Source organism: Arachis stenosperma, chromosome 1 (assembly GCF_014773155.1).
Source record: "Arachis stenosperma cultivar V10309 chromosome 1, arast.V10309.gnm1.PFL2, whole genome shotgun sequence".
In the NCBI taxonomy this organism is placed as follows: Eukaryota; Viridiplantae; Streptophyta; class Magnoliopsida; order Fabales; family Fabaceae; genus Arachis; species Arachis stenosperma.
Genome location: NC_080377.1, coordinates 133017358 through 133036100, shown reverse-complemented (window position 1 = coordinate 133036100; position 18743 = coordinate 133017358). Strand labels below are relative to the sequence as shown.

The window sequence follows — 18743 nt, the reverse complement described above, 5'->3', positions numbered from 1 at the left end:
TCATCAATTGTTGAATCATTGTCAAAACAATCACAAAAGCAAAAAATGAATGAAGATGGTTTTGTCTTTGATCCTTCATTTACAAGAAAATGTGTCACTGAAATGATTATTTTGCATGAGTATCCTATGAGTTGTGTGGACCACCATGGATTGAGGCGAGCTTTTGCTTCAATGCAACCAACTTTTAAAATGCCTAGTCGAAACACTATCAGAAAAGACATCTTAAAGATGTATGGGAACGAGAAGCGGAAGTTAACCCTTCAACTAGATGAAAATGATAGTAGAGTTGCAATAACTAGTGATATGTGGACTTCCAACCAAGAAAAAGGATACATGGTTGTCACAGCTCACTATATTGATAGTTCGTGGAAGTTGCATATGCGCCTATTGAGGTACTTTAAACATTTTATAAACTTTTATACATTGTGTTGTTTTCATATGTTGAGCTTGGTTAATCTAAAAATGCATGCATGTTTGTTAATCTTTTCACCTTTTGTTATGTTTCTTGTCCCCATACAAGTAAAGTTCTCACTGAAACGTTGATGAAAATATTGTTAGAATGAAACATTGATAGAAAATTGTCCACTGTTACATTGGATAACTGTTCTACTAATGATGCTATGATAGATGGACTGTTGGGGCATTTAGATTTTTCATTCTTGATGTTGGGGGTAAATTGTTACATATGCGTTGCTGTGCTCATATATTGAATTTGATTGTGAAGGATGGCTTAAGTATTGTTAAGGAAAGTATAGAAAATATTTGTAGCAGTGTATTGTATTAGACTGCAACACAGAAAAGGACCGAAACTTTTGTGAGTTGGTGTGCTAAAACAGCGATCTCAGTTACTAGGAAATTAGTTCTTGATTGCCCAACTAGATGGAACTCAACTTATTTGATGTTATAAACTGCTTTGTCATATAAAGCTGTCTTTCCTAGATTAAAGCAGAAGGAACCCCAATATAAAACTGTGACAAGTAATGAGGAGTGGAAACTTGCGAAGGAAATATGTGACAGATTGAAATTGTTTTATGATGTTACTCAACTATTTTCTGGGTCTAAATTTCCAACTGCTAATCTTTATTTTTCTTTGGTTTGTAAAATAAAAGTGTCATTGGATGAATGGAAAATTTTTACTAATCCGTTAATTGCTAATATGACATCTAACATGAAGAAGAAATTTGAAAAATATTGGGATGAAATTCATGACATTATGGGTGTTGCTGCTATTTTAGACCCTAGGTACAAGATGGTTGGGGTTGAGTTTCAATTTGAAAAAATGTATCCAGATCCAACAGAATGCTCCAAGCAAGTTGATAGAATTCATCAGTTGTGTAATGAGTTGGTTAATGAATACACTCAAAAAATGAGTTCTGATGTGTCACATGTCGGTGTTGGTGTTGGTGTTGGTACAAAAGAACTTAATGAAAGTGGAAATGCAAGTTTATTTGGGGGTGATGATTACATGGTGTATCTTAAAAGAAGAAAAATGACAAGAAGTTCATATGTGAATGTTGAGTTTAATCATTACCTTGAGGAGGAAATTCATCCTCCAAATGATCCTAACTTTAATATTTTGAAATGGTGGAAGAACAATCAGATGAAGTTTAAAGTTCTTGCAAAAATAGCTAAGGATATATATGCTATTCCGGTGTCCACTGTTGCCTCTGAATCTGCTTTTAGTACAAGTGGTCGTCTGATTTCTCCTCATCGTGCAAAGCTCAAACAAGACATAATTGAAGCTTTGATGCGTGGCTAAAGTTGGTTGTGGGCACCTTTGGGAAGTAAAGGTGATATATTGATTAATCTTCATTTATGTTAATTTTTTTCATAGTACCAATTAATTTGTTAATTGTTATCTCTTTTAATTTTCAGGTTTAAATCTTGATTTGCAAAATTTTAATGATGATGAAGATGTTGAAAGTGATCAAGAATAAGGGTTGAAGATCATTTTATATCTAATATTGTAATTTCTTTATTATGGTGTTAAATTTGTAATGATCTAACAATATTTTTTTAATTTCAAGTTATTTTAGCTAATGACATTATATGAATTTTATGTTTGTATTTTAATTTATTTATGAATTTTAAATTTTTGTCTTAATTTATATATGAATAGGTAAAAAATAAAATATTTAATTTTTACAGGGGCGAGTCGGGGTGGGGCGGGTACCCGCAGGGGCGGGTTCGGGTTCTGTTAATTACTACCCGCGGGTAGTGATGGGGTGGGTAATATATGCAATACAGGACGGCGGGGCGGGGTCAGGTAAGGCAAAAACCCGCCCCTACCCGCCCACTGTCACCCCTAACTGCAAGTGATGCTTGTTGCACTTCTCACGAATAATGAGACATCTCAAGTATTTTTCCAAATTTTCAGTAGGTTATACCTAATTGGTTATTGAGCTCTTGCTTAATAGAGTGATGCACATTTTGGAGAAAAAGATGCACGATTTCTAAAAGTTCACTTTTTGGCCTAAATTCCCACAAAACATCTTTAGCGTTTCTTTAGTGACTCGAATTCAATCCTTATTCGCTTATACAAAAAGCATCAAATCATCTGCAAAATAAAGATGAGATATTTTAAGCCTATTTCTAGATAAATTGATAGACTTCTATTTTTTTTTCATTGACCAAAAAAATTAAGATTTGGGAGTTCTTAATTTTCATGTGAATAAATTAGCTATGAATAATAGCAAGTTCAATGTCCCAAAATATTTTATTCTAGAGAGCTTAGATGCTTTCGGCGAAGCTCTCGACTTTGTTGTTACAACAAGAGTCAAAATCAAGCTTTTTAATTATGTTCATCACTTTATTCTCTGAAATATGAATTTCTATAACAACACAAATATTATAATTATATCTATGAGTCATATCTTTAATCGTAATAAGGAACTTCTTAGCAGATGTCCCTTTACAGTTTGAAACTAAAATATTCATATTAAATAATTAAAAAGAACAAAGAGAAACTTCTTGATATGGACAAATTCAAGCCCCAATAGATTTATATTTTGAAAGAATATCCTCCATATTTAAAATTTGGTCTAAGAGCTACATTTCCTTATTTTGGTAGGGATTTATATCTTTTAAATTAAGCTATTTGAAATTTCTATCCTAACTGTCATGACTAATACCTCCCCTTTCCATAATGCTTGCAATAAGAGAGTTAGTGATATTGTCACTATTGTCTATGGTAGAAATGAAATTTCCATTTTGATGCCTATTAACAATTTTTTTTTGTAATATACTAAAACTCCTTCAATAATTTTTGTATTTATGTTCTATTTTTTTTACTAATAGATTGAGTATTATCTAGAGCTTGGGGCTGGTGTTTATTATCTTCGATGATCAATCTTTTCTGGTTCTTTTCTTAGTTCAGGTGTGTAGTCTTCTTCTTATTAATTTTTGTATTTTTTTTTATTGTGGATAAGACTTTTCTATTTTTATAAATTTTTTTGGCGTTAGACTGGCTTCCAGATTTTTAGTAATGTAGGACATTTTTTACTCTTTCTCTCAGCATTAATTTTGGTATTAGTAGGCTGATATCTTTCTTTTTCGGTGATATGTTGCTGATTTTCTTCGTTATTACTTTTCTGATCCTTCTTTAATAGGACCTAAAATCTAGATGTCTAAAAAGTTTTCTTTTCTTCTTTTAGTATATATTTTATCCTTGATTTGCTCCTTGTTTGATTCCCTTTGACTAACATCTAAGTATGATGGATAAAGTATATTGTTGGATTATTAGATTAAAAAGATAAAAATATGTTGTTAAATTATTAAACTAAAGAAATTGAGTTGATAACTAACTGATAGCCAAAAATATTAACTTCTATTGACTCTCTAAGATTCATCTCGACAAAATCTTCTTGCACTACAAAAAAGGCGCTAATTTGTGGAGTTTTTTTTGGATTTTGCGGGAGTTTTTAACTCCCGCAAGTTGTGTAACGGCGATTTTAAGAACTGACAGAGTTAGGTGTCCTGCAGTTTAGTTACGGGAGTTTTTAAAAAACCGACGCTATGTCAAATTCGAATTGCGGGAGTTTTTCGTCCTCCGCAAATTGTGGTGGTTTTCAGTATATTGCGTTGGTTTTCGAAGGCATCCAGTTAGCTTATTCTGCGGCGGTCTTGATTGACATTGTGGGGGTTCTTAACCCCTACAAAATTAAAAGACTAAAAATTGTTTTTCATATCTGTGAGAATTATAAACAGCCTCAATTTTAAAATTATTACACAAATAATACTACCATAGTATTTTTATTATGCACATATATAGTTTTTTATTTTATAAGATATTAATAAATATGAAAAATTTTAATACTAATAAATTCATATAAAATATAAATGTAATTCATAACTCATTGTAATGAATAATAACATTTTTATACTATAATAAAATGCATAATATCTTAATTAACATTGTCTTCATATATCAATTCCTAAAAATTAAAAATGTTAAAATTCAATAAATTCACAACTACCACTAATAAGTTCACTATTTGAATAAGTTTGTTTAGTAAATAAAATCTAACATAATATCCTAAAAAAAAGAAAAAGAATTCACAACTAATCAATCTTTGAAATAACACTAAACAATGTCATCATGATTTTTATTGCTTCCACCTGATGATGATGTTCTTTTTGTTGTTGGTGTAATAATTTCATTCTCAACATCATTAGCCTAAAATAAATTAGAACAAAAATGTCAACCTAAAAATTACCAACATTTATAGAACTAAAACAATTCAAAAGAAAAAAAAATTAAAGTGTAAGAAAACCATTAACCTTTTCAAATGTCAAAAATTTGAACAACAAATTGAAAAGAGTAGAGGTGTGAAGTTAGAATATACGAGACTAACAATGTTAGAACATTAGATTAATGTAACAATTATGATTCATCATAATTTTTAACATGATTAGTGCAACATAAATGCCACAAGAGAAGGCAATTTACCTGAGTTCTGTGGTCAAATATACTAGTAAGTTCAGCAGGAATTCTTCCTTCTTTAGAAAGGAAATAAGCCTTTAGTGCAGTTAATGTCCCATCAAATTTAGACTCTAAACGTTTAAAATCAGCTTGGGAGGAATTGGTAGAAGACATTGAATATTACAAATTTTTATAGTACTCCTAAGTCATTAGAATATTACAAATTTTTATAGTACTCCTAACATGTTTAAGCCATTTTTTTAAATTGTTTTGCATAGAATAAAATATTTTTTGTAGTATAATTTAAATAAATTTATTAAAAAAATTATTAAAAAATATTCATGAGCTATTAAAAATGGACAAAAGAGTATTGTATGAAATTCGAATTGATAGCTCATTAATATTTTAAAGAAGTCTCGTAATTAAATATTTTGTTAGCTTTTTTTTAATGCATGAAATAATTTTTTTTATTTTTAAATTATTATTTTTTTAATAAATTTACTAATAAATTATTAATTTTTTAAATAAATCAGGGTGTAATTCAAATCAATATGATTCGAACTCCTTAGTGTCACGTTTTCCTACTAATTTGAATCGACACAATTCGAATTATTCTATTGTAATTCGATCCAACTTAATTCGAATTACATGCAAATTTCAATGTTCCTAGTTCGAATAATGTTATTTCGAATTAGGTGCAAATGAAGTTCGAACAATGTTGATTCGAATTACATTTAAATGATCATTGGTTGAATGCTAAAAAATTTTTTATTTTGGCTGATTTGCGTAAAATATTTCTCAGCTCGGCTTAAATGTGTTTTTTACCCATAATTTTTTTTATGTTTTTTTATCAATGACTAAAAATATTTTTAAAATCTAAAAATTTTTTCTAAAAATCAAATTTTTTATATATACTCTCTAAATAGATTTTCAAATATTTTTATAAAATTTTAGATCAAATATATAAGTATTTATTAAATATAAAAAATATTTTATCACTTATAAAAATATTATTAATTATTTTTGTAATATTTTATAATATTTTAAGAGATAAAATATACTCTTTGTTTCTGAAGTTTGACAAGAATTTTAAAAATATCTCTAAGTTTTATTTTGTTTTAATTTTGTCCCAAAAGTTTTCGATTTACGTCAAATATACTACTGATCGCTAATTTTTCAAAAAATTTAAGACTAATTTAATAATAATTTCGTAAGAGCAATACTCAACACAAACAAATTAAGCATAATTTTCCTATATTATTATTAGATTGGTCTTAAACTTTTTAAAAATTTAGCTGTATATTTGATCCAAATCAAAAACTTTTAAAAATTTAGGAATATTTTTAAAACTTTTGGCAAAGTTAGGTAAAAATATATTTTACCCTATTCTAAAAGTATTTTTATTGTTATCAAAAGTGAAGGTTAGCCTCTGTGAGGTTTTGGTAATTCACCCTAATTATTATAAATTATTTTCTCTGATATACAAATTTTTTTTCTTTCAAAGAAGCTGCATCCTCTGAAATTTTCGATCCATGATCCGCGCACACAGTCGCTGACTTGAACGAACTAAGAACAAAAGTGGAAACCTGGAAAAACAAGGGATTGGATCTCCAATGGATTCGAACGCCATGGCACAACTCCAAAGACCTTCAACCGAAACCCCAACCCTGCTCGATTCTCTGGGCGAAGAAATCATCAGAATTGTAGCCCCAGTCTCAATCTGCATGTTCCTCGTTGTAATCCTCGTCTCCATTCTCAACACGGGTGACTCTTCCTTCTCCGTTTCCAGCATCGCCACCATTGCGTACACCGAGACAACCTCCGATTCCTCCTGGGACAAGTTCCTAGGTGCCCTGCTCAACTCCCTCGCCTTCGTCGTCGTCGTCACCGTGGCCACCTTCGTCCTCGTCCTCCTCTTCTATTTCAGGTGCACTGGCTTCCTCAAAATCTACATGGGTTTCTCCGCTTTCGTCGTTCTAGGGTTCCTCGGCGGTGAAGTTTTCATCTTTTTGATTCAGCATTTTAGTACCCCAATTGATTGCTTCACTTTCTTGTTGCTTCTGTGTAATTTTGCTGTTGTTGGTGTTATGGCTGTCTTTATGTCGAAAATGGCTATTATTGTTACTCAGAGTTACTTGGTTGTTATTGGGATTCTTGTTGCTTATTGGTTCACTATGTTGCCTGAATGGACCACTTGGGCCATGCTTGTTGCCATGGCATTGTATGATCTTGCTGCCGTTTTGTTGCCTATTGGTCCCTTGAGGCTTCTCGTTGAACTCGCCATATCGCGGGACGAGGAGATTCCGGCTTTGGTTTATGAAGCTAGGCCTGTGAATGTTGAGAATTTGGATCCTAGGGTTGCTGTTGCTCAGAGGAGGCTGTGGAGAGAGAGGAGGGTTACCGAGAATTCAAATCTCCGGGGTGATGCTAATGTGAATGTTAGTAATAATAATGCCTTAGGTCTTGGTGCCAATGCTGAGTTGAACCCTGGTTCGGATTCAAACAGTAATAATCCCAGTTCGGCTGGGGAAGATGCTATTTTGGATTCGAATTTGGGTTCTAGTACTTCTTATGGGATCTATAGTGACAGGAATTTGGTTAGAGCTGAAGAGGGGCGAGTTCAGGAGACCAATTCAGAGATTACTACCCCATTGATTGGTCACGGAGTGAATGTTCGGATACATAGCAGAGCAGAAAATGTGGATGCATCAGATGAGAATTTGATGTTGGAGGGAATCGGATTGGGTTCATCCGGCGCAATCAAGTTAGGGCTGGGCGATTTCATCTTCTATAGTGTTTTGGTTGGCAGGGCTGCAATGTATGATTTTATGACTGTGTATGCGTGTTATCTCGCTATCATTGCTGGTCTGGGGATAACACTGATGCTTTTGGCTTTTTATCAGAAGGCTTTGCCTGCTCTTCCCGTGTCGGTCGCACTGGGGGTGCTGTTTTATTTCTTGACCAGGCTCTTACTTGAAGTGTTTGTAGTACAATGTTCCATGAATCTTCTGATGTTTTAAAGTCAGATGTTATTTCTTGAGTCTAGTGCGTGGCTAAAATGAAAAAATATATATTCTATGCTTATATATATAGTTATACACACTAGGGAAAGTTCTGGGCTCCTGTGTTTACTAGTAAGGCTTTTCAGAACTGTATCTGTTCTTTCTATTCTATAGCACATAACTTTTGATGTCCCTCTTGGATCTAAGAAGGCCCTCTTTGGAGACCATTGGGAGAAGGGAAATGGAGATGTGGCAGATTGAATTTGAATCCCCCACATAATATTACCATAGCCACCCTGGTAAAAGTTGAGCATTGCTCAGCAGCTTTGAAGCCTTTGACTGAAATACTATGCGCTGCAGGTTGAGGATCTGTGACCAAATTCACTCAATGCATGTTCTTTAAAGTAGAATGGGTCAGGTGAAAAAAATAACGAAAATGAAATTAGTTCAGCATGAAACATCATAATCATTAGTTGTTAGTCAAACCTTTACATCATTACTTTGTTGGTTGAAATAACTTTAGTATGAACATAATTCATTTTCTTGACAAAATCAGATGAAAGTTAATAGTTATATATGGATATCATTGGCAGCTAGTCTGAGCAAAGATCGAATATTATGAATGAATAGCATGGATGCAAATTCCCTTCAAGGCAAGAATGTTTCTGTTTATCTTGTATGTTGTAAGACATTGGTAGTTGGTACTGCATTTTATCTACTTAGTGAAAGTAGGGACGCCAACACAACCCTACCCGGTGCGGGCCGGGTGTCTAACCAGAGTGGGATGGGTTGTATTCGGGGTGTACCTGTCTTTATCCGTTCTGGTATATATATAACTTGTGCCTTAATTTAATTTATGTTTGGATGGTGTTTATGGTTTTATAAATTTTGAAATTTAATTTAAATGCCGGATTCTAAAAGTTATAAGGCGGGACCTCATGGATATGGTTAGGATACAAAATTTTACTACCCACGGTAGTAGTAGAATAGGTTCTATATGGAATAGGTTAGGGTGATGCAAGATTGGGTAGTGCGATACCGTCTCTAATAAGTGAAAGGTGCAGAACTACTACCCACTGATTCATTGCCAAATTCAACTGGAATGCTCTATTCTAACAAATTGCTTAATATATCAACCTAAGACATTTTTTCATTCAACTTATTGGTCCATAATCCATTTTGCTGAAATGAATTTGCCTCTTGCATTTGCACATGTTTTCATATTAGGTACACAATTCTGCACTATTGAAATGTGGTTGCAAACCTACACAAGTTATATAAGAAGCTGCATAAGAGTATGTGTCTCTGATTTTTTTTTTTCCTTTTTGGAGCCAAAACATAATTATATTGATTAGAAATGCGGACCATCCGGATAAAGTAAAGGTAAGGGAAGTTATATTTATTTATTAATAAGATCTACCCATTGAAAATTCTAATTGACATTTTCAATCGTATATTGTTTGCCATTGCTTGAAATCAAAACCCCACTGGTAAGCAGAAAATCCTTGTTTGCATTTATTTGACTCTCAACTTCTTCAGTTGCCGGCATACAAATAAAAAAATAAAGAAAAAGTCTCTTGTACCTAAAATCAATCGACAAAAGTAACTTAGGATTAACAGTAATATTGACTATTACTATAAATAATAGCTAACTCCCCTCATTTTCAGCAACTCCGTTGTAGTCTAGTTGGTTAGGATACTCGGCTCTCACCCGAGAGACCCGGGTTCAAGTCCCGGCAATGGAAATTTTGTTTCCTTTTACTCTTTTACTCTCTCTCTTTTACTGCTTCTTCATGAACTTTATCCAGTTCTATGTATGTATACCTCACTCAGCAAAAGCAGGAACATGAACATGTTAAGCTTTCCCGTCTTCACATGATAAATAATAGAAATTATTAAGAAATATTATTTTAAATATGTAATCATTAATACAAATAAAAGATTTTCTTTTTTCAAAAGGTATCTATTCTATTATATAAAAATCGAATATCTGCACTTAATGATGGAGCTGATGTGGCATGTTCCGGAGAGTGTTTCATGATTTAATTATTTTAACTCATTCAATACAATTTATTACCATGACTTAATTATATCAGCTAATTGATTTGATTAGATAATTAATATAATTCATTATAATTAATATAATTCATATTATTTATTATAATTTATATTGCTTAATTAATTATACTATATTAATTATAATTCGTTATATTAGTAATTAAATTAGTCTTTTTATTTATAAAATTTAAAATAAAATAATACATTAATTTATAATACGTTAATTTGTTATTTATTCTAAATAATTTTGCTTATATACTACATATGAATTAATATTAATTTATAATAATACATTAATTTATAATCCAACTAATTCTACTGTTTTGACTTAAAAACAAAAATAAAAGCCCAACGGCTTAACATTAATTTATAATCCAACAAATTGTGCTGTTTTGACTTTTAATAAAAAAATAAAAGCCCAACGGCTTAAGCCCATAACCCGTAACCCATTTCCCCTCCCACACTTGACACTCCTTGCTTCTCCTTTTTGGAACTAACTTGAAATTCTGATATTGTTTATATACTACATATGAATTAACTTATAATCCAACTAATTGGATCGGACCGGTATCCATCCGGTTTGCCTAATGCGACGTCGTTTCGAGGGGTGAAAGGAATAACGCGTTACTGCTTCTTGGTCTCCTCTTCTCTTTTGCGACTTTCATTCTTTCCTTCATTCAAAGAAAAACAAAAAGAAAAAACCCTAGCTAGCCTCCATCGCCGCCGAACGGAGTGACGGTTGCCGCCGTCTGTGGCTGTCCGATAAGTCTCTTTGTACTCTCGGTATTTTTCAAGTCAAATCCCCTGTTCGATGTTTTCTTCCTCACTCGGTGCCCATTCTCCGTCGGATTCTTTCTACTCGCGGTCGTCTTGTCGCCGTCGTCTCGGCGTCATTGTCTCGAAGGTCAGTGGCTTTGGTGTGCACCTGTTCTTTGATTTTTATTTTATTCTCTGAATCTCTGTTCTGAAATCAACAAATTATTGAATGATTATAGGATTTTGTGTTTTGTTGAAATCGTTGAACGATTATTTGATTTTTGGGTTCTGACTGCTTTGTGTTTTTGTTAAATTTGTATATGATTATTTGATTATTCAGGGTTGTGTGTTTTGTGTTTTAGATTACACATAAAAAAAACCAATTACTTGGAACACTTGCACACAAACATGTCCAGTCCTAGCAGCAGCTTCCCAATGGATCCTTCGTTGGGTCCTTTCCCTGTTCTCAGAACCTTAGTTGTAATCATGGTAAGTCTCTAAACTAATTCATTAATATATGTAATTTAAAACCCTAATCCCAAATTGCATGCGACCCATATATAATTAATTTTATCATACAATTTATCCTATTTTTAATACCTCTTTTCACGTAATTTTTTGTATTTTGTCTAAATCTTATATATATATATATATATATATATATATATATATATATATATATATATATTTTAATTTGTCTTATGTTGCAATATTTTTTTTTTGGAGTCAATAAAAATCAATGCCTCAAATTTTAATTTATGAAAAATATGATACTATGCTCTCAACACAATCTTTGGTCATATTGAAGGTACTGTTAACAAACTTTTTGGAAATTATATCAGATTAGGAAACAAAAAATTAGTGCTATATATCAAATTTAATTCTCATACCTCCTTTATTCTGTACCTCTTGAAATGTCAATACTTATGATATAGAATAATTTGACAACATACAAAAATAAAACAATTTCATACCTTTTCGAAACTTATTCTGATTTACAGTACCTAATTAGTTTATGTAAATATGGTGATTTTTTCTTCAGCATATATTGCTTCTTATTTTGATTTTTCAAAATTAAACTCAATGGAACACAATAAATGTTGGCCGTTAATTTTTATCCTAATTTTCATAATTATTTTATTGATATTATTCAGATTCTTTAATTCTGAATAGTCCAAAAACTTTCCCTTTTTTTAGTTGGATTTTTTATCCTAATTTTCATAATTATTTTATTGATATTATTCAGATTCTTTAATTCTGAATATTCCAAAATTCTGAATATTCCAAAAACTTTTTCTTTTTTAGTTGGATTTTAATAGAAACGTAAAGATTCTTGCAATCCTTGTCAATACTGGGACTGAACAGTGCTGTGACTCTCTATAAGTATAGCATAGGTGATCACCACACTTACTCTTACTCTATACAGAAATTCATAATATTTGAGTAATTTTGTGGTGACAGGTAGCAATGGCAGCTAGGTGAGTTCATGTTCCATGTGGATTGTTTCACAATAAATTTTTTTAATCTTTCACTAAATATGAGGTCCTTGATTTTTAGGTATGATCTCATCAAGTGTATCAATGCTAGTCCAGTGCATAAGGTGTGGAAGCTCAAAGTACGTGTCATTAGACTTTGGATCGTTTCTCAATTTGCAAAATCTGGAATGAAGGCACCTATTGAGATGGTTGTCCTTGATGAAGAGGTAAAATTTTCTCTTTGCATTTCAGATTTATTTTGGTAATGTTTGAGCAATAAACCTCATTTATCTACGACTCTATAAAATTAATACATTTAGGGGGATACAATTCAATGCACTGTAAAAGACATATTTGTTCCTATGTTCGAGGGCTTACTCGCTAAGGACAATGTGTATGTGGTCACTAATTTTGGAGTTGCTTTGAATACCATCAAGTTCAAGCCTACTCGACACGAATTTAGAATCCACTTCAAGAGGAATACGATTGTGTGTCCGGTACAAGATTCTTCATTTCCATTGAACGGATTCAATTTTATTCCATTCAAAACAATTCAATCAGAGTCTAAAAAAGATGGTTATTTAGTTGATAAGTACTTTGTTAGATTAATCTATAATGTATGTGTTGTTTAATTTTTTTAGGTCTAATTTTTTAATCCTATATTGTTTTGCACTATTTGCTGTCTTTTTTATTATGAGCATATAATGGATAGATATGGATTCAATTGATGGTTGTTGCTATTCCTCTCAAGTCTCAAGTATTATAGATTTATAATTTTCGTGAAATTTATTTAAGTAAAATTTGCTTCTCTTTTTATCTTTTAACCAAATATACACCCCAAGAGCTTATAGAGTCTAACCCATAAGAAATTAGTTATTACCCATGGAAAAGAGTTAGGCTTTATTTTGGGCTTTTGCCGTAAATTTTAGCTTTGTATCCTTTGAATTAATTGAAAATTTTTACATAATATAATATAATATATTATGATGGAGCATGTCTTATTTTTTAAATTTGATGCATTAATAAATTATATTAAGGAAGAATTTTTTTATTATTTCCTACCTGTAACAATTATTCCCTTAATATAATTTTATATTAAGAAATAATATAATTTTCTAACTCAGTTAAATATTGTTTCATTTAAATTTTGTTTAATAAAAAAATTATATAATTTTCTGTATTATCCTTATAATGTCCTATAAGGATTAAATAATACTTTAAAAATTAATGTGTCTTATTTTTATTTATATTTTGTATTAAAAAATTTCATTAAGGTAATATAACTTTTTTAGGCAAAATAATTTATCAATCTGATTTTATTACATAATGTCTATATTTAATGTATGTCATTTGAATTGGCTGATGCGTCATTTTTTGTTATAGGTATAGGACTAAAAAAATGTATTATTTAGTTAATTTTTTCTTCAATTTGTTATTGGCTTTGTTTTCTATTAGTATGCGTTTTATTTTAACACATCTAAATACAGATTTTATATATATATATATAGCAACTAAAGAATTAGTACCCTTAAAGGTATCGTTGGTAAGGAGTACTAATCTATTTATTTTTTATTTTTTCACGAACTTTGATTTCTAGGCCCTAACTATTTATTAACAGTCTTTTATATTTTTATTTTTAAGAAAATTAAAAAAATCTGATTTCAACATGGATGAAACTTTGGAAAAAAATGTGTCATTTTTTGAGTTATATCTGAGCAGATAGAGTTTTGTTAATGGAAAGATTGGTGCCTTTATTTTGTAGATGTGATAGGTCAGCTTGTCTCTAAGGGTAATTTGGTCGAATTCACCTGGGACGGGAAGCCGTCAAGTTATATCACCATAGAACTTGATGATCTTGAGTAATGCTTAATATCTTTTTTGATAGTGGCTTTTGTTTTAAAATCTTATTTTGAAATTTTGTGCCTCTCTTTACTCTACAAGAATTGCTATTTCTTATAGGGGTGGACAGAAATTAAGGGTAACGTTTTGGCAGTCTTTTGCTTCTGATTTGCTCAAATATCTAGAGGAACACCCGTGTCTTACCTATGTGGTTATTCTCCAAATGGACAAGATAAAATTTTATAGTGGTTTGTTTATTTTACTGCTATTTAAATGCATGTTTTGTGTCATCGTATGCTTCTGGTATTTTCTTTAATTTGTTATGTCTTTTTGTAGGGGTCATGGGTGTTTCCAACACAAACTACAATTCGAAACTGTTTATTAATGTTGAGTTTCCAGCTGCCAGGGATTTCTTTGCGAGGTACAGTATATAGATCAGTAGTGTGGCCAGCAAAATATTTATACAAGGCTTTTGATTATTTAACTATTAGCAAATTTCATAAATTCTGATTTAAAAATGCAAGGGTGAAAAAATTGGATCCTGTTGACGGACAAGGCATAATGCCGCTGGTCTGTGATCAACCTGTTTCAGTTGAGAAAGATTTTTTGCGTCTGTCAGTCTACAAAACAATTGCCGAGATAAAGGAGCATAATCAGGTAAAATCCTTTCTTTATTACTCTTCCTTTTTTTTCATTATATTAGTTCTAATGTTTGTTGGATCATAATCTCAATTGTTGTGTTGTACCCTTGCATCCATCGATTTTAGGATGCTGTATTTGTTACAGCCGGGACGATTAAAGAAGTTGAGACCGAGTTTGGTTGGTGGTACAAAGGATATAAGAAGTGTCGTCGTAGCTTAAGGGAACTTGAGAAAAGATATTTCTGTCCCAATTGCATTAGAGACTACGGGTTCTATGAGCCAAGGTATGACTCACGATACTTCTTTAACATAAGGATTATTTTAAACTATTCAACCGTGTGGGATGGAGACTCTTGGATAAGCCATTAAAAAACTATTTGCGTCCAATTCAATAATAACATAGTATAGACACTCTGACTATTGGTATAATTTATGTAGTGTGTTGTTCTTGGATTGTATATTTTCTGGTGAATAATAGGTACAGCATCCACATAAGGGTGATAGACCACACTGATGCTGCCTCTTTTGTTTTGTTCGATGGAAAAGCTATAAAGTTTCTTGGAGTTTCTGCTAATGACCTTAGGCAGTCTTGTGTGACTAAGGTTTGATGTCATATTCATTTTTTTGTGTTAATTTTTTTGGACTATACCTTAATTTTTATTATTTATGAGAGCATGAATGAACTTTTTTCAGTTAAATTTGAAGGGTGTTGAGAAAAATTCCTGTCCTGAAGAGATTAATAAGCTTAGGAATATTAAGTTCATCTTCAAAGTGCAACTCAAGATGAGGAATCTGAACTCTTATGAACCATATGTGATGGTCTAATAGGTGACAATATAAATGGTGAATCTGCCAGAAGATATTGTTATTCCTTCTTCGGACCAGGCATTTGATGAGTTGGTTCATTTTTCTTATCCAAATATTTTGGAAAACATGTCCTCAAAGGATTTTTTTAAAGCAAGAACTATACTGGCTCCCACACTAGACATTGTTGAAGAGGTCAACAACCATCTGATGGCTATCATTCCTGGAGGGAAAAAATTATATCTTAGTTCGGATTCTATTTGTATGGATAAAGGAAATATGGAGAGTCAACTAGATCTCTATGGTCCTGAATTACTGAATAGCATAAATTGTTCTGGTTTGCCTCTACATAAATTAATACTCAAGGTTGGTGTTCCGGTGATGTTACTAAGGAATATTGACCAATCCAGTGGTCTTTGTAATGGTACAAGACTACAAGTTAGGAAGCTTGGAAATCATGTCATAGAATGTGAAGTCTTAACGGATAACAATGTTGGTCATATTGCTTTGATTCCAAGAATGAATATGGTACCAACAAATGAAACCATCCCAGTTAGATTCCAACGAAGACAGTTTCCCATAATAGTATCGTTTGCCATGAAAATTAATAAGTCTCAGGGACAAACTTTATCTCACGTTGGATTGTACTTGCCCAGACCAGTTTTTACACATGGCCAACTATATGTGGCACTTTCAAGAGTTAAGAATAAGAGAGGTTTAAAAGTTTTACTTATGAATCACGTAGGAATGTCTGCAAATTCAACCATCAATGTTGTTTATAGAGAAGTCTTTGAAAAAATAGTATTCTAATGTAAATATGCTAATTTTATTTTAAATTCTGTATTAGTGTATAATTATTTTATTTTAAAAGATATAAAATAATTATTACTCCCTTTTTTAAGTTAAAGTTTGATTTTGATAATAATTTTATATATTTTTTAAAATAATAATTATTTTGTATTTTTGTTTTAAATATCGAAACATATAATTTTTTTTTACTTTTATAAATTTTTCCGTGCTGAGCACGGGTTTATACACTAGTATTTTTTAAAATCATGAAAGTGGAACATGAACATGTTAAGCTTTCCCGTCTTCACATGATAAATAATAGAAATTATTAAGAAATATTATTTTAAATATGTAATCATTAATACAAATAAAAGATTTTTTTTTCAAAAGGTATATTTTTTAAAATCATGAAAGTTTAATTACATAAAAGTATATATTGTAAACACTACAAGAAAAACACTAAGTACGGTCAGATTTATCGTCGGAAACAATCAAACGGTATAACTTCCCTAGTAAATATTTATGGTCGGATATTTTACGTCCGACGGTAATTACTGTCAAATTTTGTGACGGATAACCAGCTCGAAAAATCAATTAGTTATCGGCGAATTTTTTCGACGGTAATGTTGGTGACAAAAAATGGTGTTCTGCACCATATTACCATAGGGTGATTTCGACAGTAATTCCGACGGTGATGTCTTTTTGTTTAAAATTTGAAATTAATAGTCAATTTTAATTTTAAATTTATATTTTTTTCACATAATTAGTGGTCAATTCATAAAGAATGAAGAATTTTTATTTAAAATAAATAATACAATGATCAAATAAGTTAAAGTCAAGTACATCAAATAAATACAATGAAACAATAAATAAAAAAACTAATATCTACTGGTCCAGATAGTCGTCGTCGTCGTCAGTCCTATGGCCCTGAGTCGGCAGCGCAAAAGGTGGTGATGTCTGTGGGCCTGCAGCAAAACCGCTGTCACCTGCAACAGGACCGCTGCCACCAGCAGCAGTGTTGCCACCAATAGGGTCGATGCCAGCGGCGCACATCTGTGCCTAGTACACTTCTATCTGAGCCTCCATATGCTGCATCCACTCCAACGACTCCCCAAACTCTAGCCTGAGCTCATCGGTAGATGTCACGTGGGTGAGAATCTCCTGATACCTCTCCTAACAATCTTTAAGCTCCTAAGCCTGTTGGTGAAGGCTGCACTGGAACTCCTGCACTTGTAGCCTCAAATCCACGTCTTCATCGGGCTGACGGCTCGACTGGTAGCAGAGCTTGATGGCAGCCTCAACGTTGAGGTGCGGATGCTAATGGTGAAAAACGACCCCATCCCATATACATGGTTCTTGTATGGGACTAAGGCAGTCTCGCGCCAAACTGCATCGGAATTGATGACTGAGATTGCAGAGCCATATGCGGCGTCCTCCCCACTTTGCTGAGACTGCTGAGTCGCAGCCTCTAGTCTTTGTGTGTAGGACTCCTATGCAATTAACACAAGTTATTGTAATTAGTAAGAGATATATAGTTAATTTCTAATAATTTTATAGCAAAAAATAATCATATGTATGTTTACTCATATAATGGTCCTAAGACCACTGATAAGCAAATCTTGCTTTGTTCTCCTGCAGCGTGCGGCTGTACTTGAACGTCTCCGCTAATGTGCCTCGCGGTCGAACGAATTTGACTACACAAGTTACATCGAAAAACAAAATTGTTACAATGCCTAGTAATGATATGCAAAAGAATATAACGAAATTAATAAAAAAAATTAAAGGAACTACATACTATCCTGGATTTGGTCTTCATGAAGGTCGCCAAGCTGCCGGTATACTTGGACAACCTGACTGATGCCTTGTTAGCTTTGTTGGTGAGACGTCGATACCTGAACCCCGCATCGGTCTCCCAATGAACTAACAGGGCCTTCTTTACCTCCAGTTGAAGCCCGCCCGTCCGCTGGTCCCGCCCATGATGAACATCATCCAGCATCTGCTGGAACCACCGACCCATTCGATGGTCGAATATCTTCTGGATGACCAAGTCGTACTCAGCATCCCAAATGAAGTTAACTGCAACAAAGAAACGTTAAAATTTGTTAAGCAAGATAGATGATATAAATTAGTTAAAAGGTTTGAAAGAGAAAACCATGAAAGTAGTTACCGCACATTTCTCAAACCAGTGCTACCTGGTCTCAGCGAGGATCTTCATATAGCTGGGTCAGCGTTGGTCGTACATTAGCTTGATGACATTGGTCATCTTCTGAGTACACGCGTTGGGGTTCGGCAAAAACCTAACAACAACCAACAAACAAGAATCAACCTGAATCCACCCAAATCAACCTAAATCCACTAAACAGGAATCAATTTTCAGGAACTTTCAGTAATAACAGGAATCATAATCAATATAGAAATCATTAACCAACTTTTTAAATCAACCTAAATCCACTAAAGA

At 32.4% G+C, this 18743-nt stretch overlaps 2 protein-coding genes and 1 non-coding gene across 3 annotated transcripts; all 3 read left to right on the top strand.

Moving 5' to 3' along the window:
- The first annotated feature begins 6432 nt into the window (after positions 1-6432).
- LOC130946852 (presenilin-like protein At2g29900) lies at positions 6433-8828 on the top strand. The gene has a single exon (XM_057875736.1). The coding sequence runs from the start codon at positions 6535-6537 to the stop codon at positions 7939-7941; it is 1407 nt and encodes a 468-aa protein (XP_057731719.1). The 5' UTR covers positions 6433-6534; the 3' UTR covers positions 7942-8828.
- A 767-nt stretch (positions 8829-9595) lies between these two features.
- On the top strand, positions 9596-9668 carry TRNAE-CUC (transfer RNA glutamic acid (anticodon CUC)). Its single transcript has one exon. It is a non-coding gene; the product is annotated as a tRNA-Glu (tRNA).
- Positions 9669-15532: 5864 nt separating this feature from the next.
- On the top strand, positions 15533-16306 carry LOC130935195 (uncharacterized). The gene has a single exon (XM_057864804.1). The coding sequence runs from the start codon at positions 15533-15535 to the stop codon at positions 16304-16306; it is 774 nt and encodes a 257-aa protein (XP_057720787.1).
- The last annotated feature ends 2437 nt before the right edge of the window (positions 16307-18743 follow it).